Here is a 26,442-nt window from a genome sequence, read left to right as displayed (position 1 = left end):
AGGTGTTAGCTCGTTAAGGTGAGTTGATTAGAGAACGCAGTCCACCTATTTAAGTGGAATACTTGTTTATGAGCGAAAATACATAAGCGTTTCGGACTTAATGGCTTACATACTGTGCAAGTATAAATTAGAATTAATTCTAACCAAATACCGATAGCTGACTGTTATAACTTACCCTACTATTCTGCGGGTTTCAGGTTAGATTTTTTTGTAGCCTCGTGGCATAAACAGTGCTGACCGTTCCGAGAAAGCAAAAAACGGTTGCATGACGTACACGACTTCCCAAAAAAGGTGTTTTTCATTTACAAGATAAGTTTATAACGTGATTTAGTGCAACAGCAGGCCATCTAAAAACAGTTCACTTTTTACGCAGCCAGTCGGCGGTAAATGTCATTTTACCTGGTCTGCATGATATCGCCTGGATGCGATTGTACCGCACACCACACAGAAACCGTCTTTGATGGCATCATATAATTTTGGCGGTAATAGTAATACAAATTTCTGATTTCCGTTTATGGCCCGACGGAAGGCTGTAGACTACCATCCGATTAGCTCTACACTCTTTGTCGGGAAAAGTCAATGGACCGAATCAGAGTAAGGGCAAATTGGGCGATGCACGCGCGAACCAATTTGTTTCTGTCTGAGGGCTATCCACAAATGAAAGTACCAAGCCTGACACATTGGTGAACTCCGTTGTCGCCCAAGAAAATTCCGGAACCCTGAGTACTATTAGGAACACACTAGACGATACCTACCCAGGCCACAAGTTTCAAAATGAACCACAACTGCACCTTCAAAAATATTTTAGCGTGACGATTAACAAACATTTTTTAAACAGTCTCCTTAGAGGAGAACAATTCATTTCCGCGTAGTAAACCTGAACAATTTGGAATGGGAAATCTGGTTGACCAAAGCAATCAAGTGATACTGACTTCCACTGATATCCTTGGTTTACTAAAACAACTGATCTATACTTGTTACGATATAGAGACAAGGCTTCAGCTTTTATTATGAACTGAGACACATTTGAGCCTTGAAGAGCCTCTGTAACACAAAGTATTAGCGTATGTAGACCAACAAAATGTCGAAGAATGTTCTCGACCAAACAGGCCATACTTCCGAAATCAGTTAGACTGTCTCAAGCGAATAAAGAGCTAAGGTTAATTGAAGAAAGTGTAGTACATCTGCACGCGGTAATCGCATAAGCATATCTTTGCACACAGGATCTCCTTGAGGTTCACCTTCTAAGGATGACCGAATCTACAAACCGCGCTGTGGTCTGTTGATTAAAAAGAATACTTAAGCCTACTCGCAGCAGCTTATGTGATCATATACTGCATCAAAATTTTCCTTTGGTGACTCCATTCAGAACACATAAGTGGGGCAATGCAGTATGTCTTCTTTATGTCCTCAATGCTCATTTGAGTGAAGTAAGATCACTTATGGACATTAACGCAGGTACTGATGGGACCCTACTGACAACATTTTCAGCTGGTATACCAGTTCACCGCAATACTGTGAATGCTACTGTGCAAGGAATTAGATCACAAACAGTCATATTCATAGTTTAGAATAAGTTACCTAGAGACACTCGTCCGTTACTCCTGTGACACTAAGTAAGTCGTTATGAGAATTGGTGTCATACTGGAAAAGTTAAGATCACGTCAAGTATAGGGACGAGCTGAGATAGATAGAGCGGCCAAGTGTTCCGGTAACTTCAAGTGGTAGCTTCCACATTTAACATTTAGAATTCATCTGACAGCCACGTTAAAACGTCAACAAATCTGAAAAGCAATGAAATGCGCACCGTTTTGCGAGAAACGGTGGAAACTGTACTAGAGATTATACTGACTTTGCAATAGTTCCCAATAAACCTAGGGGGACTCATTTTCGAATAAAATATTCTCTAGTGTTCAAACATTCTACTGTACCCCGTTTGGTGTTGCTACCTGGTGCACTCTATTAAACGGGGATGTAACCCGGGTCCGTTTTAGGTGAACCGGTGCTTTACTTGCAAGTGTCATCTGACCCTTTGTTCCCAGATGCGCCAAGTCAAAGCGATGATCCTACTATACTGCAGTGTCCATGTCAATAGTGTTGATGTTCAATTGTGAGCCATTCGTGGCTCACCTTTTGATGTAACGTTTGTAGTGACTGCAACCAATTTCTAGTTGTATTTCTATTTGTTGCTAAGTTAGATTATGTGCCTTTTTGCTTGATGAACTTATATGAACCAGTAATATCACAAGAACTTGTGTTCAAACGTTGAATTTCATTGTCTTGTTGTTTCCTTCATTTCGAAGCATACCACCAAAATTTCTCAACTTATGTTTGACCTCGTTCTCCTGGATCTCGGTTCTATAAACAAACTGCAGACCTTGAAGTTGCGGTTTCTGTTTATTTCCAAATTGGATGATTTCCTTCACCCGTTGAAATTATTATTCACTCTGTAGGTTATGGACAAAATGGATTTCGAGATTTGCAGGCGCATCCATTTTTTAACCAGATATCTTGGGACCGGCTGCTTCAAAGAAACATACCAGCGCCATTTATTCCCACCTGTCCTCCCGATCCAACACCAGATGTGACCTATTCAATGTCTTGTTCGTCCTTTGTTGGTAAGCAATTATTTACGCTCAAACAAAACCTGTCTAAACATTGCTTTCTTTATTGAGAATATTTGAAATAAATTTGCGCTTTTGATATCTTCGATATCCGAAGAATGTTTTAGAGTAATTCTGGTTTATGGCCGATTTCTTATCGAATAAAACAAAATTCCCATGTCTGCACTTACAGCATTTTCGTGGTTGCTTTATACGCTCCAAGCTTTTGCTGATGATTGTCTATTGGAGACGGATATTCTGGAATCCTGCAGTGGTTAGAAGCACAAATGAAATATCGTTTCTTTCGGGGTACTTCCGTGACTACTAGGAGCAGTAGCACTGTTTACTTAGTCTGAAGATCACTGAAGATCAAATCTAATCAAGCGGATGAAACAAAACACCAGGTTCCGTGATTTTGCATTCTCACGTTTTCCTAAATTTCGAATCCATGATTTCTATAATCTGGGGAAAAGTGCAACAGCATTCGTCAGCTTCGATCTACTTAAAATCTTTGAAAGTTTATGTTGATGTAAATCACTTGGCCATTACGAACTATGTAAAGTGACACTTGTCGGCCGTGTTCCAAAATCGCATGACCGTTTTACCGTAGTTTAGACCTATTTGTGGCTCACCAGATTCGGAGAGGCATTGGTTTATTAACATGCTGACTTCATTGAATCGTGAACTCAGTGCGCGTAACAGTCATACAGGCATGTTTCTAGTGCATAGTATAAAAATGTCAACTTTACTAGGGTATAGGTCTGAAGGTTCGGTTATGAGCTTCCCAGTGATACCGTTGTGCTTCATCACAGTGCTACAAGCATATCTGCCCAGTTTATGCCGTACTTTGTCTTTTAAGGTGTTGAAAGTTTATTAAAATGTGTCTTCTAAATCGATCAAGCACTAGCTCAGTATAGTGATTGGCAGTGATTCAAAACAAAGTTTTCAACTTATATTTTATCTGCAACCTTTAGTAAGACTGTACATCTTTGAATCAAGATGCACACTTATCAAAAGTTTGCCTTGATTGAAAGTTGAGGTGATTAGTTGCACTAAGATCTTCCACAAAGTACGGATAAAGACAAGTGAATCATCCAACTAGGATATAAAAGGGACAGGATCGCGAAGAACTATCACAGTTACAAAGCGTGTTTCCACCATTTTTCTGATAATTTCATTTATGGTTTCCGTGAACTGTGGCAAGTATCTCCTAAGCTGTGGGCATAAAAATTAGGTCAAGGCAGTCTTTCGTCTTACTCGCAAGAAAATCGAGCCAAAATGTAGCCATATATGTTGTTTTTTTTTCGTTTATTAGATTCCAGTACATATGAGTATTATTGGTAAAGACTATACAGTGCTAATCGCTGTGTCCGTGTTATTTTGAAGGACGTCGGTATAGCGGGCCAGCTAGAACGAGAGTTTGTTTGAAAATCATGACTCTGAAGAACCGATTTCTACAGAAATTCACCATTTTGTTAAGTTTCAACGAAGCTCATGTTTCAAGCAGACTATTTTGTAAACGTGAGTGGACTAAAAATAGGGTTTGTGGACATTCAGTCAAATGCACCGCAAAATTCGTTACACTGAATACTGTTTTAAAATATCTCTTGTAAAATATAATTAACCCCTGATAATTTGAAGGGTATATTTCTGTGTAAACATTAGCAAGCTGCTTTAATTCTTGCACAATATCCTCCATGCTACCGTTTTATCCAAAACGATCTAGTCACAGTTGGATTCGCCAAATTATCTTAGGAACAGGTTGCAATTTTGGCCAACGCAGTGCACTGAAATTTCATTCAGCTGGTAGCTAGCTATCCAGTGAGATAGCCACAGGTCCTGCAGGTTGAAAACAGTGCAAACAAGTGCTTAAGACCCTAAACTTGTCAAGCTAAACCCTTTTATTTTTACGTGTATCAATAAAAGCACACTTTCAGGGTAAGCTGGGTTGTTGATAGATATATGTAGTGTTACAAATGTTTTGCAAAACAGAGTATTCAGCAATGTGAAAGATACCGCTTTCAAAGAGCTAGAAACATCAACCATGAATTCTCTCCCGGAAGGAGAATAAGAAATCTGTAGGGTTTGCATCCTCAACTTTTGTGCCTTGAAAATCTTACCGAATGTCGAATATGCAATCTGCTAAATGTTCTTCAGTATTTGCATATTTTTTCGTTTGGATGTTAACTATTGCAAACCCAAATCAAATCTAATGTTGTGACTTCGGCCTTGATAGTCTTACTTCATCACTGTGTGTGGATTTTTTGGGGAACGTTTGTGGGAAGCAGCTTAACCACACCAGAGCCAGCGTGAAAATCTCTCGTAATAGGATAAACAACAATAAGTCCTTCAGGATCTTGATATCTGCAGTTTGATTCTGTGTGTACGCTGGATCGGAGTATTATCTTTCTGGTGAATTGTCCTCAGAGGACCTATTGACGTGGTGTCTGAGCACAACACAGACAACATGTTAACATCATCTAATATTTGGAATCGAGCGAATTCCAGTGGAAATCCATGACAATGAAGACAAAAGTTTTCAATGTTTGGGTTTCTTATTCATGTTAAACCATGTCTTTATTATTATTTTTTCTAGAATCACCAGATTTTTCCGCCAGCTCCGCAACATGGGACACGTTTTCCGGTTTTAGCTATGCCGCTCCCGACAGCCCTATTCCTCCAGGTAACAGAAGTGAAAATGGTTCTGGTGAGTTGAGATAGCAAATCACATGGGACTACAGTAAAACACCCTTCAATAAACGTACTCATCTCAAAGATTGCAATATCTTGTTCCACTGGAATATAGAGCAGAGTTCTTTGTCTCACACGGATTAACAGGGCTCCAACAGAAAGAAAAGTTCACTTCTAATCTAAAAACGAAAAGGGAAACTGCGACAAATAATATCATAGATGGAATATCTTTGGCATTTGTATGAAAAGGGCTAGCTGATCTGAGCTTGTAAGCAAAATTGTAAAGCTTTTTTATCAAGGCAACCAAGCGACAGGGTACAGGATACATGCGGCTCCACATTCAGGAATCGCCGTCGAGGTTCATGTATCAAACGAGTGTTTAAAATAAAAATAGTGATAAAGAGATAATCGCAACACATCTTAAAGCTAACTCTGAAACCAAGGTATCATTATATTGCCCTACAAATCTTATTTAATTAGTAATTATCACTAAGCAGATCAACCAGAAATTGTGACTTGGAGAAAATTTAATTTCGTTACATCTGTTTTGTATTACCCAAAGTAATTAGTATCCTCGTGTAGCAGAGACCTGACTTGAGGGAGGCATTCTGCATACTCCACAACTCTGATTCAGTTCTAGTGTATGATTTCCCCTCAGCTTGATAGGGACATCTGTAGGACGATGATACACGTTCATCCCGCCATGGGCGACCGCTGCAAATGAGATGATGGATATGTTCACGTACGGTTTCGAGTAATTATGTATAAATATATATATGCATATATATGATTGGCAAGCGTAGTAAACTCCATACGATGATACCGTTCATCCCGCCATGGGCGACCGCTGCAAATGAGATGATGGATATGTTCACGTACGGTTTCGAGTAATTATGTATAAATATATATATGCATATATATGATTGGCAAGCGTAGTAAACTCCATTGGGATTTTTAGCGTAATAAAGAAGCACGAAATGATGGGATGTGTGAAAAACAGTACACATAGCACTCCCACAAACGAAAATACCAGTAGAACAAGTGTCCGTTTATGAGAGAAAAACTTCATCACTCGGTTCTGTGCTGTGGCAGACGTTCGGTTCCCACCAATTTCAGTTAACCCATTCTCAAAATGAAGCACCACAGTAGCTAGAGATTTTTTGCTTTACCTATCGTCCATAAAGAATGACCATCCCGACTAGTGTTACCTTATCTGTCAATCCCAGCCATTTTGAGCAAAAAATGACGGCCGAATGCGCTTGTGCGTTTTGCCTACTCCTCCTAGTCCCCTTCTTCTTTGTCATTATCATCAGAGGCATGTCCAGCTTCAAACCGTCGATGGCGCTCTCGTTTATTGGCCATTGAGAGGAATAAGTATGGTCATATACGAAATAATTGAGTAGTTTTAAGGCTGATGATGTCTTTGAGGCGATGAAACCAGAAAGAGCTCTCACAATAAGCTGCCAGTTTACACATACTGAGTTGTAACTGTCGATATTCCAGGACCTGTATCGACTTATTACTATGCTGTACTAGTATGAACACTACACCCTCTTCTTCAGTCTGATGCGATCCTCGCCATTAATTTTTCATGCGAGTTCCTCCGTCGAATGTGAGCCACCCCACAGTGAGCATACACGCAAAAATTTGTGGCATTAGGCTAACAACAGGCTTAATGGATTCAACTAGGTGAGGAAGTGATTTACTGATTTTTCTGAAACTTTCAGAACTGTGAGAGACTGGATACCCCATTTAATCTCCTTTGTATCAAAAATGCTCAAAACATTGTTAACGAACCCAAGTCTTACATTTAAACTGGTGTTGCCGGCTCATCAAAAACCGTCTTAATCTTCTATCTACGATGCCACAAAACTTTACAATAAATTTCCAGCGCACTAAATAACTCAGGTGACCGACTGGTCTGGCTGAAAGGTGGGGTTTAATAATGAACTCTCAGTTGTCTACGATCCTATTTCATCAAACACCAAGTATTTCCTCAAGCTAAAATCATTTGGCACTCTAAATACGCTCAAGAACTGTTGGATTTTGTTGAGTTAACAGCGGGATGAATTATCCTCATGTATGTGAAAATCAAATGACGTTTTTAGTTTTTGGTGATAATTTACTTTGCTCAAAACTGAACGAACCTTCATGGTGCCTTAACATTCTTCTTTTGATCCGTTTATGGTTTTTATGTTGCGTGAGCGTAGTTGTTAACTCCATTCACTACATTCACGCTTGCAGCTAGGACTGTTGCCAAATAACTAATTTGCCTGGATTCTCAACCCGAATGTGCTCTTTTCTTACCGAGTATCCTTCGCTTTACTTACACTTTAGGTATGCACCCCGCTTAGGTCTTTTCCACGCCATACACAGCGTAGGTTTATCTTCCCCAGGTGGATGGCTGAATCAGCTTTTCTTGTGTACCATATTTTTCTATACCCAGTGGCAGACCATGTAAGCAAAGTACTGCGGTGCCAATAAGACGGATGAGTTAGAAAGTTCAGCATCAGTGATCCCCGTCTATTTCAGGTGGTGTAACACTTCAGATAGTCTACTCAATGAGGTAAACTTCTTCCCTCTCATTTTCCATCCTTTTAAATTTCGATTCGTTTGAGTGAATTTTGTAATAAGTGTGCACTAAAACGGTTCCACTCCCATCGTAGGGTTCGGGAAGCAGTATAAGGTGTCAATGTTTAAACATCATAGGGCTTTAAAGTGGTCTTTCGTCAACAGCTGTTTGCATCTGAGCTCGCATTGACGTGTCAACAACAGGAATTGAATGATGTCACCATACGTCACACCAACTTTGTTTCCCACTGCATCGACCATTTCGGTAGTAATGCTTGATTATCGTTCGGGTCTCCTTTTCGAGAGCGGCCATCAAGAATGTGTTGCGAAACATGTACAGTTGAAATGCGGAATGGCTGAAGGATAGTCGAATACTGAATATTACATCTGTCAGGTTTGTCTATTTAAATGATCGTCTTTGTTGGGCGCATGCATCAGTTGACCTTGGGGTTAAGTTGTGATAGAAAGATGATGCGCCAATGGACAGCATTACATACTTAGAAGTGGGTGAAGACTGGCAGATGACCGCTTGCTTTTCAGCCGGTTTCCATTTCATTCCTTATCTACGTGTCAACGTGAACAATGTTGGATCGACCTAGTAAGAAAACGTTAACCAATCACGGGTAGGCTGTAATAATCGACAAAACACATGAATCAATAAAATCACCAGCAAAAACTACTTTCGGCAGGTATGCGGGTACCGCATTGGTGGAATCAAATTTTGTCACTCAATTCATGACGCAATTGGTCCCGTTGTTGGCCGATTGGGGCTGGTAAATAATCAGAAAACGGGACTGTCAGTTTAAACCAAAAACACTTTTGGGACTTTTGTTGCGACTTAGACCTAATTACAGATGTACGTGCCCGGCAGTTTACAAAAACGCCTCTGCGTAACCTAACGGAAAAAAAAACTGGGAAAAAGCAACCCAGGTTATATAAAAAACTACCGGGATTGCGTGTGGTGATGGGACTAAGAGAACTAGGGTGTTTGTAAATCATATTACTCATTGTCCGACTAGGCCCCTTGTGTTTCGCTCTTACCTCGCTACTTATTTTTTCACTTTTGCGCACAAAAACTGTCTGCCTCCACAGCGTAACGGTTGTCCGGAGGTCAGCTATTATTTCTTCTTGTCTGAACATCATTTGGTCGGTTGACAGCAGCGTCTGCTCTGAATGGTGACGAAAAAATTACAACACCGTGATAGAAGGAGAACGTATGGTAGCATTATCCGTGCCTCAAATGAGTGAAAGATATCTTTTGATACCAGTGTCTTCTGTTCAGCACAGAGAAGCGTTGCTCAATGCAAGAATATAGAAACCCTGGTTTAAGAGACATGCGTAACATGACCTGCTTTTACTTGTTGGTGGTCTTATTTGTAAGCAAGCTCGGAGAGTTGTTTGTCATCAAGCAAACTCTACCTGCAGCTCCGATCCTCATACTTTATCCACTCATAATGTTCATTCGCAATCGGTAACCTTGTTCGTCAAACAACTCACAAATGCACTTGTGATAAAAACCGTTTTCATGGGAGCGGGTCACTCAGTAAAAGAGGTCTTCCAAAAGTCTCTGGTATTCCTGGAGGACTCAAATGAATACTAAATAAATCTCTCCTTTGTGATATCTGCGCAGCACAACCAATTGAAGAATATAAGGAACAGGAGATTCATCTTGGAATCAACTGCATTTCCTTCATTGTAAAAACGAGTGTTTTTTCTAGTTGTGTCAAATCTGAGTGCATCAGTAGTGCAAAAAGACATTGCCTACTGCCACCGTTTGAGTATCAAAGACAGAAACTTTAGCAACTGGTTGTCCAGAAAATCCCAGTGAACAAATGAGTGGAGTTTGTATGTCCAGGAAATAATTTTAACCTACCAGGAATCTGCAAAATGCAAAAGATGTGCCGAACCAAATGCGGTCTACTAGATGGAAGCATTGTGTTTCTACATGTGAGTTGGTTTCAAAATAACTGCAGCTCATGTAGCTATGGATGGATACAGTGATGCTCTCCTGTTTAATCGGTGAACTGGATTAAAACTTCCAGTCGATATTGTGGTTGGCAGCCATCCAAGGATTTCTCATTTTATAACTGCCATAATACCTGATTAAATCAACACTGAAAATGTCTGGCAAACGGTCTTTAGATTATTAGTCCGAGTGACAGCAGACTTTGACGATATAATTAGTGAACGGATTTATATGTACGTCGAGTAAGTGGCTTCCGATTTTGAGAACCCTTGCTTCCAATACGACCACCTGTGTAGTATTTCACTTCAAGGCTGAATGTCTTATATCTATCCATATGGTTGGCTGCTTTATTTCCTTAGATGGTAAACTGCATATTGTAGAGCAGATCAAAAGAATACATCTCACTATGTACTACAAACAGAATCAGCAAGACTTTACATTATATTCCGCATTCTTGCCAGCAATTTCCTGATAACCCAGCGAACTTTGCTGTCAAGTTCACGATCTTAAGGACAAAAAATCACAATGACAATACGGCATTTCATCTCCCTAGATCCACAACCAGTCCGTCAGAAATTTAGCAAATATTCGTACCAATTCCTCGGCGTTGGTTTATCCTCATTGGCCCAACCCAAGTGACCTTGATCATAATCGCGTTTTAGTAGATGGAGTGAATTTGTAACAAATGTAGTAAACAATGTTTTTGCAAACGCAGTGCGAATTACGCATGCTTGGATGACAGTGCTGTACACAAAGCGCCTGCAAACAGAGGGAGCCCATTGGATAGTAGTCACATGCCCGTTTTATGCATTCAGACATAACTGTACCACCCATACTCACTAATGAAGTCACCGACGTCACTCACAACCATCATCCGCTTTATGCAACTTTCGGTGAATGCATGTAAGCACTTCTGCACAGTAGATATTTCAAACAGATTATTTTGTTTCATTGCGGAAGGACAACGTGTTTATGCACTTTTATTAAGTTTACAGTAGTTGCCAATTTCTCCTAACTCATATTGGCCACCATTATTTGTTTTACTTTTCCTGTCCACATTCAGCTCCATCGCTTTAAAATTTCACGCAAATATCCGTAAACCACTTACTCAACAACTAAGACTGCCTGTTAGAGGTTTGTAAAATGTACGGTAATCACTTTGATCTGAAGTCATAAGTTATTAAGAACAAACCAGATTTTGGTGCCAAATACTGGCTGTTGAAAACTAAGACTTGAACAAATTCTTGGTATGACTATGCATAATCGTCAGCAAATTCTTTTCGTTGGATCTATTAGACAGCAATGTTTCCAACATACATAAGCGGTATCATAGACCGTTATGTGACATGCACGAAGAACACCTGATTTCTCTTTGAATTTAGTTGGTGCTATATTCTCCCAAGGCAAATCTTCAAAGTGTAGTGATGCAAATAACATTGCGCTGGTGGCTGTACTGCTCGTTTTTGACCACCGTTTTGATGTCACCTTACAAACCAGTCACTCTTAGATCCATCTATCAATGAATCGCTCTGAACAACACTTTGCACTGTCACAACCCTTTATTAGCCGGGCTTGAAGACAGAGTGTCTTTGGAGTTTCCCGTGACTGCAGTGAGCTGGTGATCAAAGTTGGCTCAAGATTTTGAAACATGATACGAAAAGGAAAGTTCAGCGATCCGCAGGCGTTCCCTTTCCTGCACTACCAGCAATCGCATGCCTGAAAATACGCCCTGTTCCACCCCTTGATTGTTTCAGACAGAATGAGTTTTCTAGGACGAAGGGAGCTAGACGACTGATCAGCAAAGCCTTTTGACAGCTTTCGCATTAACCATGGCACAACTAGAGGCGGAGGCAAGCAGTGCCAAATAGCGTCATAAAAGTATGATAATACTAAGGCCAAAATAATCAGCAACAAATTTCCCTCGAAATAAATGTATGTGAATGTTATTTCATCCATTGCTTTACGGTCACTTGCTTTAGCAGAATAACGACCTATTTTAGTAACACCGATTTTTATTCAATTCACACAGCCACCTTGAAATATCACAACGAGGCGGGAACGGACAACAAGAAAGATTCCCCCAGGGAATTTGGCGGAATAAACACTATCCAATTCAGTGCAGTTTTCGAACGTGACAGGCGACAATCTGTGACTATTTCGCCGTCCACAGATATAGCAATCGAGAAAGATTCAGCTGGTGTTGTAAGCACACGAAGAAAAATCAGTGTCAATCTGAATGGAGTTCTTGATGCAACCTCAAACGATCCAGCTTACAAAAGCCTGGAGCTATTCACACAAGAATATGAGTTACGAGAGATTATTGAGCAGAATAATCATATGATCCAGCGGCGGTGTGTCCATCGTCATACATATGAAGTTAGAACTGTGAAAGTACGTTTGCTTATACTGACGAAGATGTGGTTTTGTCGTTTCCTATCTTTCTTCTTTCCGAAACCTAAAAGCAGAATACCTTCAAAAAACACGAGATGGTTTCTCATAATATGGTCCGCCAACTTGAGTGGATAAAAACAAAATATTTAGTCCTAACTAACATTTGTCCCATAGCAAAATGACCTGTTTTCAGCAAGTAACTGTTAGAAAGAAGCATTATCTGGACAAAGATACTGATTTATTGATGAGATCCAGACCTCATACTAAACAAATGTCTTGCCAGCCAAGATGATTTAGATACCCTCTACTCAACTATGCAACAAATTGTCCGATGAAATGCGCCGTAATTTGTGACTTTTGAGCTGATAGAATTTCCAATCGCTAAGTGAGCGACCTCAAAACTTGGCTCCTCTGTGGTTGTTTTTCCGTCTGTATTCCTTCACGGTAAATTGATTTTTTTAAATAATTATCTGGTAATTCTGCCGAAATAAAACTTTGAAAGTAATCCTATTATTTTGATGGACGGTCACAAGTTTTTATCTAACAAGTGAATATGTTGATTTGGTTACATTCTTCTTGGACTTGCCCCGACATTCAGATGGTAGACAGAAGACATTATGATCCTACGGAAGAAGTAAAAATTTTGAAAAGACTCCGACAGGTGAAGCATGTTATCACTCTCTTTGACGTAAGTCTTTTACTTGTATACAAAACCACTGTTTGGTAAAAAAAGGTTGTGAGTTTTGATTCTAGCTGATTTATTCACATTTACTGTTTTGAATCAAAAGACTTTGTGTGGTATGTGAATAGTTCATGTCACTGATGGCTTCCTCCAGAAAATGGATTTTAACGTACTGGTGACGAATTCCAGGCACCTGTCACGCCGAGTGCGTTTCCCTAGGAAGTAGTTTTCTGTCAGCTTTGAACTAAATTAAGAATGACGTGTTTCTGACTGATAAATGGGGCAGCACGATGCCTTTCTTGGAGCAAACGGCATTTCTCCCACATTTTTTACTTTGGTGCTGAATGACAAACTTGAATTGTGAATGTATTACAGGTGTCTTCAAAGTGCGGTATCCCATATGAATTTTGAACCACACATTTTCCCCCTACCGTACATAAATTACTCAAATGTAGGAAAAACCAAAGCATCTACTGAGAACGCCTAAGACTTCTGGTAGGTGGATCATGTTAGAGTTTCATATATAAATAATTCGTGTTTTAAAGTTGTGTGGATAAAATTACAGGAGTACATTCTGAATCAGGACGCAATGTAGCTTGAAGGCTATGTAAAACTCAGCGGCAAAATAACTCAGCCGGAAATTCAAAGGCGATGCAAATTTGAACGAGTTGCAGATTAAATGGCTTTTCAAAAGGGAGCAAAATAACTTTTGTGGGAATCGTGTATGCTTAACCGGAGGTCAGCCGGGAATAAATGGGGAATTTCGCCTTTAATATACACAGCACTCACCCACCGAAAACATATACTTCTTCTGGGACATTGAGAGTTGATTTTACCCTCATTTACCATCTGAATCTTGCATGATAGCTGAAAAAATCGAAAAAAACTCAAGTGAATCAGGGTTCTAATAAAACGCTAAACCACAAGCAGCCAGAAGCCTAGAACAGGCAACACCCTCCGTTATTGTCTTGTACTTCACTCTGCTTAATTCAATGGTTTCGGTTAGTACAGTTCCGAGGGTAACCTAGTGTTACTTGCCGATTACATGTCTCTACGCTATGAACCATTAATCATCCCATAGAGGCAAATAAAATAGACCGGAGTGTTGATTCAAAACTACTTTGCAATACCCTGGTCGCACAACGGAACACCATATTCTTTCACACGGCCTCCAAAGCTGACATAAATACGCGACTATTGTAATCAATCTGTTGTTACTATAATAAGTCTCCCTTGCGGTTTGCTAAAATTGCTTAGTTAGACAGATGTACCATTTCTATGAATAGGCTATGACGTGAACCAATCCAAAAATGGCACAGTTTAAAAAAACGTAACACAAATTAAATTTTTGACGCGCGCAAGCTTTTGTCTCCAAAGCCCTGTCTTATGGCCATTTTGGGTGGCGACAAAAAGAACGTAGTTACATGATAAGCATACACCGAATCACACGCTTCATCCACTTTAGAGAGTGATGTTAAGCAATCGGTTTGTGATAAACATATTACTCAACAAGCTGATTCATGGTAATTCATTTTCCCAGAGTTTTTTTTTCTTAGATTCACAGTGAGATTCCACGTTGGTTTGTGGATATTTGTTAGCGTTAGGACAGTTGAAGCATCTACAAAATCATTTCAGCTATCTTTACGGCTTATCATAGCTTCATGTCCCAAGCTTTCTCTGTTGACCAGCTTTTTTTGTTAAAAATTACTGCAATCCATAGCAAAGCAGCCGTGATATAACTGACAAAAATGCTGGACACCAATCAGCCATAAGAGCAGAGATTAGTCGTTGGAAAGTCGCTGTGCGTTTTGAAACGTTTGGCCCTCCAAATTAGACATTTGAAGTCAAGGGTCACACGCTTCCTAGATAAACCTTTTCTCCTATTTCTGGATCGTTGTGTTTTCCGTGTGCGCTTCTGGAAGTTTGACACTAGTCATTTCTACTTGTTTTCAAGTAAATGTGGTAACTGGAAGGAGAACCAAGCGTCTACCATCGCTCACACTGCGGGCTAAACTCACCATCGACTATAATTCATCCAATCTATGACCACAGATATCCACTTAAAGCAATCGATCGTGTTTATCTGTATTTTTAAGTCAAATGTTGTCATATCACGTAACTCACCTCTTCTTGCTTTAGGTGTACATTTCGGAAACGCACATTTATTTGGTCACAGACTATGCACCGGGTGGCCGGTTGAGCGACAGAATTTCGCGTAAAGGCCGGCTTTCCGAATTCGAAGCTTGTTGCATAGTCGAGATTTTGGCCACCACCCTACAGGTGCTTCACGAGAATGGCGTAAGTCACGTGGATTACAGCTTGCCGATTGCGTGCACTCTAGAAAAATTCGATGTTTCCGTGTCAACTTTATACTGCTTGTAACAGCTTTCATGAGTTTTTTATTCAATATTACAAGAAGCAGCAAAGTGTTCCTCACTCAGTGTTTGAAAAGTCAATTTTATTATTGCAAACGTGTTCGACAGTTATCTTTATTGTAGCCAGACTACCATAAGTAGGACGTCTTAATGTTTTTATGAATGCACTGACAAATGTCTAGTGGTTTTAGAAGACTATAATTTTCCACTGGGTTTGGATTTGAGGCAACCTAACTCTTGTTCAATCATCCAATTCCTCAGGGACATTTTTTTAACCTGGGCCATCTTTTAAGTTCTGCTCAACCACCTAAAAATTTCTATTGGGCCGAACTAAATTGTTTCAGTTTAATCACAAAAAACGCGGGGATATTTAGACATGGAAGTTGCGTGCATTATGCAATTTAGTCCCTCGCATTCCGACCACTCTTCATCTACTAGGCTCCAACGCATGATTGGGTTTCTGTTGGTGTTAACCATTCGCTTCAGTCGGCACACAAGTCATTACGGAGATTCACTAATTAATCGTTCAAAGTAAATTCTTTTCCCTCCAAAATCTACCCAACGCAAACTTCGGCACGTTTAAAGTTAACAGATTCATTACTGATTAATCGGCCTTAAAACCCACTTGGTTTGCGTCCCAGAGAGCCTCAACGTAACCGACACGCCAAATCCCCCTGAACAAGGAATCCCATCTTATATTTTGAAAAGGAAGGGACGAACAATAATTAGCCTAAACAAACAATCTCGAATTATATCGGACTTCTTCGTATTTGAACAAATCTAAGATGTTAAAAATAATTCACTTTGATGAGGGAATTAAGATGCTGAAACCAAACAAATGCTGTTCGCTAACGTTGACGTCGAAAGCCTTACTGATCTCATCATATCATCTGATTAGTTTCTGATAACGTTTTATACAGTTTCGTATTTAGAAGTTAAGTAAACTGGCGCCTTTTGCTATAAAACCTGAAAAGCCGTAGTTTGTAAACGTGCGTGAATTGCTTGTTTTCTCCGGTTGTAGGCACAGTAAAATTGTCTAAAATTATGCCACATTCCTCAAAAAACTAATTCATTCGGAGAAATGCTAGCCGTTTCATCAGTTCCAGCCCATAGCCCGAACAATATATCAAGTTTTACGCGTCAATCCTGGTTCGCTATTGAGTCACTCTCTTCTAAGTTTTTTATTATTTATAATGCGCAAGTTTCTCTTAGGCGCTCTCTGCAGTTTTGCCTTATCACCCTCAGTAAAATGCACTACAAACTATTCCAGCTGCTTAACTCAATAAAATTTAAGCTTTAGAAAATTAGCGACATATAATGACTTTTGGTGATCAAAAACAGCACGCGGCCATTTGTTAGACTAAAAACATTCTTTGCAATAGGTGCAAAACTTCAGCTACTTTAAAGCTCTTCGTTTCTTCTATGCTTTATTTTATACTTCGTGAGTTAACTTTGCGGCAATCCGCAATACGACTTGTTTTTTTTTACTATAACATCAGTTGCTGCTCTACTAATTTCTCCTGGCTTAACTCAATTTAAAATGACGATTAATTTACGAGAATTCCCATCACCACATCTTACATGTTGTTGGAAGTTACCTTACAGTTCGTTATTCTCGAATCAGTGTATCCAGGCAGGTAAATATTAGTTATACCCATTGGAGTCTTAGAACTGGGCGCTGTGGCAGTTAGGTTAGTGCTGACTCCAAACAACCTAACTTCTATTGGTTTCTCAGGGGTACCCAACTTCGTCACGGTCTGATGAACTTCTGACATAAAACGAAATATCAGCGTTTTCCATTGACGTGGCTATTTGTGGGCCATCGAAATGACGAACGGATCATGGAAGTGCCTTTAAATATTTTTTGTTTAAGTTAGCATTACTGAACAACCAATCAGTAGACAAATATTCTGATCATGCTGACAGCTCGTATAATTGGTCACCCTTCGTCACTTGTTGTACTTAAGGTGATTCACGGAAATCTGAACGCATCCAGCGTAGTTTATTCTGGTCTGGACCAAAACCCAAGTTCCCTGTTGATCACAGACTTCGCGATGGACAAATTCAGGAAGAATTCTGGCGGTGAAATACACGGAACCTCTGCAGGCCAGGTGCGTCAATTTTGTTATCAAGGCGGGTTGGATTGCCTGATTTTTCCCATCTTTAGCGTTGCACTTATTGCGGCGGGAAGTTCCCAACGAATTTAACCACAAAATGGGTCTGACTACGTCATCTGATTACAGTATTTTTAACTTTATTGGTTTATTCGGTCACATGGCAATTTGTACGGTTTACCGGTGTGCAAAGTCTGCTTATTCCGCTATTGTTTATCACATATAACATATTCCTATCGGGTGAACGTCCTAATACTAAAAAAACCAAACAATTGATTCGAGCAAACTTTCAGGAAAGGGCTGTTTTGTGGATTTGCACACAGTGATTTTCACACTTCTGTTCAAACAAACCATGAAGTTATTTTAGCATAAAAACAGTAAAAGATCCATGGGGTTTATCCTCTGTTATGAACACGCGTGTCTTTACGGAAAGCGAACCTCTAGGGAAGATAATGTCTAGTCTATATAGGCTTGCGTGTGCCAGGTGTATCTTGTCAGCCACTTGGTAACACTGGACGACATCGTTATCTCACGTGTTCGGTAGTTACGTTGGCTTATGGATGTCTTCATTCAAAACAGCTTATATGCGGTTTGGTCAATCAGAAAGGAATATTCTGTTTTGTCTTCTTTTGGGGAACGAGCTTTTGGAAAACCCCTAGAAAGCAACCAGTTTGCCCACATTAGATAACTCATTTTAAAATTCGAGGAACAAATATTGGATACGGGAAGCTGACTATATAATGAGTCAATCCATTTTTTTCCTTTTTACTGCTTGGTTTACTGATATTCCGTAAATAGTGTCTAATGTGTTGCGATGAAGGAATTAGCAGCCATGCTGAATGATGCCTAACACCAGATAATTACTAAAATCGCAAACTTCCGGCTAAAACATGTTTCTTTCTCTGAAGGATCCACATTTCAGTGCTCCAGGGGCTGCTAATGACATTTGGGGCCTGGGACAAATTCTACTGGACATGCTTTTGGGTCCAGGCTCGCATACGCACGGAGTCTTGGCATCCTCACAGATTGATGCGAATAGTTCAGCTGACCTTAAACTCAGTCCGCTATTTCAAAATCTATCTGCCTCAGTTCAGGTATGTGGTGAGTTTTTCACATTTCCCTTTCTCTAGAGCCAGATTATTATGTGCGTACATTTTGCCAGAATTATATGTGGCAGCGGTCGACTCTAACATTACTCACTCCCTAATTACCAGTATGAGTTACCTACATTTAGACATGATACAACGGATTTCTTGGTTACACTTTTTGACACCCATGATGTATTATTGACGGTCTTCCCTGAGTGGTAGTTTCTGAAGTGGACAGTCCATGCAAATTTAGATCCTCACGTATCCGAGCGTAGTAACGTAAAAACGATCTATGATTCTGTAACCACATCCCAAAAGCATATAATTGCGGAATGTAAGGCAGTTTATTCTACACTGTAAGGAAGCAGCCACGATAAACTGGAGCAGAAAAGAAACGTTCAATAATAACCACGCTAAAGAACCATCGTTTAGAGCGTTTCACTGAAATTCATATTTGAGTTGGAGGAAAAACAACCCTGATCCATCAAGCAGACCTTTAGCTGAAAGACAAATGCATAAATGCAAGCTAGCGTCTGGTTTCGAATGTGTTGTACATTATCTCAGCCACGTCTGCTATCTACTACCGAAAGATTAGCTCTGCACAAACCTGAACATAGACTGTCTAAACTATCTGCCTTCTAGGCAGCCTGTGATCTCTCCAGGAGCGGCGAAGACGCTGCCATCCCTGCGGCAGGAAATGTGCAATCCTCATGTTGTCGGGACCAAAATGAATTCAGAGGACAAACCACAATGATGCTTCATCAGTTGACAGACACCTGTTAGATGTTAGCCATCAGACTACCGTGGTGTACTTACTGCGATTCTTGCACGAAAGAAACCATCAAGATTTTATCGGAAAACAAAACCCTGCTGATCAAGTCAAGGGAGCTATGACTATGTGCGCAAAAGCGGTTGAAGCAGACGATTTCCTTACACTGGCGATGATCAGATAACTTGCGGATATCAACTAATCAGTTTCTATTGATCATTGTTTCTACATTTTACTTATATGCCCCGCAAATGCTACGCCTCTGCAGCCACATCTTTTGTCAATCTTAGGAAAGAAATTTGATTGTTTTCTGTGGGATTTGAAATTTTTTATGGAGATTCCATTTGCCCTTAATCTTTTGGCTCTACTTGCTCTCCAACAAATGTCCGAAATATCTGCCATACTTGCTACATATATCCTCGTATACTCATGCATAAGTCAGTTAGTGGATATGTGAGCATGTTTCAATATCGTAATTCAAAATATTTCAAAATAACTCATATCTGCCATACTTGCTACATATATCCTCGTATACTCATGCATAAGTCAGTTAGTGGATATGTGAGCATGTTTCAATATCCTCAACCGGAACCTGACCTTAACTCCATTTTTCCGGTGATATCCGCTCCCTTTTTATGGGTTGTATTCCAAACTTGGCTTCAGTAGTTTCGTTCTTTTCGCTGCCCTTTGGTTGCGAAAGTCTTGTTACAGAGTGAGACTTCCACTGTGCAATGATAACATCGGCCCATCTAATACTAAAGCGTTTGCCACCAAAACCGTTTGTTCCTGTTATTATTTCTTAGGTATTTCCATACTGAAACTTATTCAAATACTCACAATATAACAACATGTCTCATTGTTTGATGCAACATATACCGTCTACTTTCATTATCGCCTTCTTGTCTGCCTCTAAGATCTATTTTGTACAAGCGCTTTCACATGGTCGTAGTTAGGATCAACCCGAGAGTACACCAAAAACGCCTCCATAAGCCATACAATAGAGACCACAGGCTGGATTATTTATCATTGCATGCAGATTTAATAATAAATAAGAATGAAAAACGTTGTAGGATTGGTCCGCTTGGTTGCCACTGCTTTTTGGAACGATTTTCATCAAGTGGCGGTCTCTGATTGAATTTTGAACGAGTCTTTACAGCCGCACTCTTATGTTGATTTCAGAAGGCATTAGGTTATTGAGTTTCTCGCACATTTTGTATCGTAATTCAAAATATTTCAAACAAACTAGGGTTCTCCTACCTATTGTCTTTTGTCCACAATATTCTGTTTCATTCATATTCTTTGCAAGCATACCGTTGTTGCACTGAAATCTGGCCTGGCAAATAAGAAATACCATTGGTAATTGCTGAATACGGTTGACTTGCTTCCCGAATTTCCCCCACATATTCAAAGGCTTACGAACTCAAACAATACCATGTTTTGCCGTGTTCCTCCTGCTCCATACATGCAAAATTTAGCGGAAGACTATATTTCAATGTTATAATGCCGATTCATTTTGCAAAACGTCTTTTCCTTTAGGCATGCGTACCCATAGCAGACGCACCACAAGATACTTATTCATATTTCAAGGGAACACAATCGCGAATATTAATCGAATTTACTAAGAAAACATTGTGCTGTGAAAACACAGTAACCGGTCGCTCTAGACCAATCAGGTGGTGTGGTTGGTATATCCATACGGTCGGCTCATGTTCGTACTATCAAACTAGTAGTGGTTAATCCAAGGTAAACTGGAAGCTTACGCACATGGTTCCATGGTGAAATCCATGGAATTAAAAGAGTAGTTCAAAAACCGAGTTGATACTACTTTTCACGGTAAGAAGGACAAAGGATGCAAAATAACGAAATAAGCAGCTCTTTGTTGAAGCGCTTTTAGCAAACGTTCTAGGAGTTTCCCACGAAATATCTGTTTATACAAACTCATGATTGAATTGTTCGATCATTTATAGTCAATTTCCTTTGGGTTTATAAAATTATCGTAATAAGGGCGTTAGATATTCATAATTACCTGATGAACGTTGGTTTTCACTGGCGTATTTTGCGCTCATTGGCAGCCGAAATATTTTGGTTTAACATGGTGGAACATTCTGCAACATATTCTTCAAATTATCAGGTGATCACAGAATATGCAAAATTTTATTCACATTACGCTTGCTTGGACGATACTTCTGTCATGGAGAAATTATTCCGGTTGGTATAGGCTAGAAAGGGAATTACTGGACTTGGGTTTTTCTCTCATAGGAGTTCATGAGCAGTACATACCACTGGCAACGCTGAAGCCTAACCCCGGTAATCTAACATAATATGAGAGCGAGTTACACCAACAGCTAACACGGGTAAATTGTCACAAGTGATCAATGTAATGTGTTTATGTTGCTGCTGTGTGAAAGAATTATTAAACGGCTTGTTCGAGAGCACCGTATCCGTTCTGGTTTTCTTGGACCAATTGTATCCAGCAAGTTTGATGCTGCGAACTCATGAAAATCCTAAATAGCGGATGTCCCGGTAGACAAAACCAGAACTTGTAGTGGACTTTCGAGGGTGTGGGCAAACCACTCTCGTTACTGGAACTTTGACAGATTTGCGTGTTCGGATATGGTAATTGGATGCTCTTATTAGGCACTTTTCAGGTAAACTTGTTTGGCACAGGTCCAGGATTTTAACCCGGCATAAACAATTATATCCACTTCTGACGAGAAAAGAAAGCTGGTCCGTCGCTTCCAACAATTTGTTCACACTAGCCAGAATGACTGCAACTGGGATACAGGATAAAGTCCTAATGAAGAAACGTGCGGATACAGTTATTATACTTTATACAGCATATGTATTGGTCCAAAGGTTTTGTCTGGTTCTTTCTGAATGCCGTTGGAGAAGTAACTGGGGTGGCTTCATTTTCATTTCTTCATTTGTTTCATAAGTACCACTTTGAAATTACAAAGAGTGAGATGCGCATCCTCTGGAAACCAGCCCAAATAACGCTCTTCTTTGCAGCGGTTCATCTTGAGTGGATATACTTGTCTCCGTGAATGCCACCGGAACGAAGCAACATACATCAAAGAATGGCCCTCCCAATTCAGATAATTCAACCTGAATACTGTAGAATGAGCAAATATAAAATATTAGAAGTCCTTTTGGCAATCGGCCTTTCAAATGAACTAGAACATATCTGCATTTGGGCTCTAACAAACACAAAGCATGTATAGATCAAACGGATGCGATTACAAGAAGTATTCAAGTTGCTCCTTTGCCCGTTTGTTTGTTACTACCGCAGGGCACTCCACCACCGCAAAATCTTCCATTTCTCAGTGGAGTTATATGGAACGCACTATGTACGTTAGAATACAGACTTGCCATGGGCATGCAGAAACATCAAGATACCCGACTATAAGTGAGGTGACTGGGCACGTACACCTTATATCCATGTCTCTTTCCAATACAATTTAGCTCAAAGCGTACAACGAACATAAACATTTGGCTTTTTACTCACTTTTACACAAAGCGGTGGCCGGAGTTGCGTGTGAAAGAAGCTATCCCTGGTGATTTTTCAAAGGTTTTCGGCCATGAAAAATGAAGTGTCGTACTTCATACAACATAGTAATTCTTACAATACTTTTCTTTAGGCGTTTGTGTGAAGTAGAATCATTTATATTGACTGCATGTTTCCCACTGTCTACAGATCAAATACAAGCGTTCGCAGTCTTAGCAGTATCGGCACTATTGACGTCCGAATAGAGAAATATTTATATGGATGTTCATAGTTTTCATCATGACTGAACATTCTAAACTTCCATTTGATTGGCACGCTCTTGAAGACAGTGATTCTCCTCGTTAATACATGTTGGCATTTCTCTTGGTTCTAGAACCTCATGCAACAGCTTGTACATCCGGATAAACTGAAAACATTTGCTGCCGAAAATGTGCTGAAACATGCCTGGATTCAAAATCGGCACGAGCTGCCACGCGAAATAAATTCGTCTATCTCCCACAATTCACTTGATTCTCAAGTGAGTTTTACAACTGACGATTTTTTATTGGTCTCTCTTTTTAGTAAACGTTTGTGCGGAATACCGTCAAAAAGATGTGAGCAACTGTACAACAGTGTTACCCTCTGTTGGTCAGTAAAGGTCACTGATAAGGCTTGGTAAACCGTTGCCTATGAAGTCGGTCGAGCTTGTCTCCATTGTGTCCAGCCTCTTGTGAAGGGAGTGAGTCACGACCGAGGAAAGCCTTTGTTGCAAGTACACTCACAAGGGTTGGCTTAGCATTGAGTTGGGTTAGTTTAAGCTCTAACAGACCTAACATAAGGTAATTCTTAGAGGTGTTCACTGGAATTACATAACCTCTCGTACGGACGACCAATTCCTCATACCACGATGGTACTTCTGTGGGACAATATTATTCTGCCAGAAATTATGCTGCCTTTAAACGGCCAAGAAAGTATCTATGACAGAGAATCTGTTTTTGGCTTCCTTATCACGTCTAATGCCAGGTGTCACCACGTATATGATGCAAGCTCTCATGTGAAACGCTTGCATTCCGTTCGTTACAATAGACATGCTCGTCAGTTCAGTTACTGTTATTTTTCCGTTACCTTATAGTCAATAACAAATGTTTTCGTTTCATGCGTTTTTGTTGTGTCTTGCTTCTTGAGTATTTCTAACTGGGTTAATCATGTGTCCCCACAGTTTAAGGATCAGAAATTGACCAAATATTCCCACACCACCAAGAGCTTAGCAGAAACAACCATGATACTGAGAGTTTTGTGGTAATTTAGGCCTTCTTCCCCGAGTAACAACTTCAAGCAGTGTAAACATCTTGTAAGCTACGATGGATTTTTTGTTCAGGTTTTGGAAAAATGGGGCTAAATTTTTATCGCTGCGCCAGACGCAAGTGAACAAGGCTATTAATTGGGTAATAGAACTAGCGTGTAGGTCAGTTCTGATTGGTATGGTCTTGAGTCCATTTACAAACAATTTCTGCCTGATCTTGTCCATATGCCACATTCGAACATCATTCATAAATGCGATTATTATCCTTCATAAAAAATACACATCAGACTGACAAGTGGTTTTTATGGTAGATTATTTTTACTCGACTGTAGACAAATGTTCAAGAGAAGCCGCAGTTCAATCCCTTGATAAGCGTTGATCCAATAAAAGCAACTTTGCAATTTGCTGAAACAGTTTGGACAAAAGACTACTTGTAGCAAATGTCATTGCTGCTGAGCCAAATTTTCCGTTATTATGTGTTCAAAGTCGAAACTAGTGGTTTGAAAGCTGTTTTTTGTTGGGATCGCTGGCTATTTGGTTGAAAGTTCTGACAACTCACAATTTTTCTCGAGGTGGCCAACTTTTACACCTGAAATAAGTATTTTCAACTGCACACTAACACGCCCGATGCTGGGGGATTTCCAAAAACCTGTTAATATTTGGCGTAGTTCATCCCCTCTCGTATTCGTGTTTCAGTGACATGAATGGAGCACATAATCCGCACATATCCTGACCTTGGTTTTGGTGACGACAAACCTCTTCACGGCCATCCAAAAAATGGGCTTATTTATCCTTTTCAAGAACCTCATTTACATCAATGGCATTGTTTTTGGGCATGCGAACAGATGCTCAAAAAACTATCCTAATGGTCGCTTCGCCTATTTTGTTCATTTTTCTTTGAATTTGGTCAAAGGTGTTCGCCAAGACGCCCTGTGGGTCTTCTTGTAGGAAACTGAAATCCGTTTACGCAAGTTGCGTTAATTTCATAGATTTCATAGATTAGTAGTGAAGCAAAGACGTGAGGAGTATAGTCAGGAATGACATGACATTGTAACTAGAAACCGACTCATTCTTTCCTTTTTCCTCCACAGTCCCTTGGGAAATGCTTACGATATTCAAACGCAATGATCTCGCCACCATTCCCAATTCTTGAACCTGTCACGGCCTCCCGAATTGCAGCTCGTCGACGTCAAACTCGTGTAGGATCCATTCCAAGGACAGTGGTCATTAGACCACCCCTTAAGTATGCGACTATCAATGCCATACCGCCGATATTTCCTTCTTCATCAAATTGTGTAAGCTCGTTCACCTTACCTAGAATTCATCTGCCCGGCCAAGTGTTTACAGAATCACCAAGATCGGCAGATCCATGGACGAGCGCTCCAACCGAAGAGCGCTACTTTAGTTCGACGACCTTCATATTGAACAATCCCGAAACCAGAAAACAATTCTACACATCCAATCAAAGTGATATGGCCGGACAACATCGCGTGCCTGTTTAACGCCATCTCTCATTATCTAGCTGGCATTGCTTTCGTATCCCATATCGGGCTAAACAAACCAGCCAACGATGTACAATTTCTATGGTCTTTCAGATCCTTTAGTTTGGTCATTCACAGATGTACTTACTGATCTGTATTTTTCTAGACTCGAAGGCTTTATCTTTCACCCTATCACAGAGGAATGTAACAAAACACATGCTTGGTGTCAACCTCACATGTTATTTCTTCCTCCCCAATTGTCATAACGTTTTCTACGATAATCTGGAGAAGTTGAGAGATGTTATGTGAGTAGGCGTGAACACAAGATTTGTGAGAGTGCTTTCACTTGCTTTGTTTTGTAATACTGTCAGTCTTTCAGTTGGAAACTCTCTAAAGCGGATGGACGTGTCCATGAAATTGGGATCATCGAAAATATCTATTTATGCATCCATCGCAAATGCTGAAAAGAAAAGTCAAAAACTTGATTTATTCACTTTACTTGACCTATTCGGAAGAACTTCTAGAACAAACTGGCCTAAAAAACAACTAGGACGAGGGCTGGTACAGAACGGCAAATCGAACGCAGAAAGGCAATATGGTTTACTGATAAGAACTCGGTCGTCTAATTTTGGCAGGATAGGTATGCTCTGAAAAATGGTGCAGTTTGCCTCTTACCGAGAGGTACGCTATCCACACTTGATGCAATTTCCATTTATTATTCAGTAAGTTGATACATTCGGCATATATGTGGATGCTCATGAAATGACTAGACAAACCCGGTATTCATCTTGCAACGCTACGTAATGAAGTCAAGTAGACATGTGACATGCGCTTGGCATTTGCAGTTTGTCACTCTCAGTGTTTAGCGTAATTATTGTGCAAGGCTTTAAGATCGAACATCCCACTTAGGTAACTTGTATACGG

The 26,442-nt window shown here is 40.1% G+C and overlaps 1 protein-coding gene across 1 annotated transcript in view; it reads left to right on the top strand.

Annotated features, from left to right (window-relative positions):
- Positions 1 to 25,834, top strand: part of T265_15275 (hypothetical protein) — a gene marked incomplete at both ends in the record, with an annotated part of 36,526 nt that extends 10,692 nt beyond the window's left edge. The window contains 9 exons of the mRNA XM_009177372.1: positions 2,454 to 2,618; positions 5,200 to 5,310; positions 11,861 to 12,222; positions 12,821 to 12,910; positions 15,044 to 15,202; positions 17,247 to 17,390; positions 18,302 to 18,487; positions 23,129 to 23,272; positions 25,129 to 25,834. Coding sequence (XP_009175636.1) covers positions 2,454 to 2,618; positions 5,200 to 5,310; positions 11,861 to 12,222; positions 12,821 to 12,910; positions 15,044 to 15,202; positions 17,247 to 17,390; positions 18,302 to 18,487; positions 23,129 to 23,272; positions 25,129 to 25,539 — 1,772 coding nt within the window. The remainder of the gene's footprint in view (positions 1 to 2,453; positions 2,619 to 5,199; positions 5,311 to 11,860; positions 12,223 to 12,820; positions 12,911 to 15,043; positions 15,203 to 17,246; positions 17,391 to 18,301; positions 18,488 to 23,128; positions 23,273 to 25,128) is intronic.
- Between the last annotated feature and the right edge of the window lie 608 nt (positions 25,835 to 26,442).

This window comes from Opisthorchis viverrini, assembly GCF_000715545.1.
Source record: "Opisthorchis viverrini unplaced genomic scaffold opera_v5_422, whole genome shotgun sequence".
Lineage (NCBI taxonomy): Eukaryota > Metazoa > Platyhelminthes > Trematoda > Opisthorchiida > Opisthorchiidae > Opisthorchis > Opisthorchis viverrini.
Note: the sequence above shows the minus strand (reverse complement) of the source record. Positions and strands in the feature narration are given on the sequence as shown.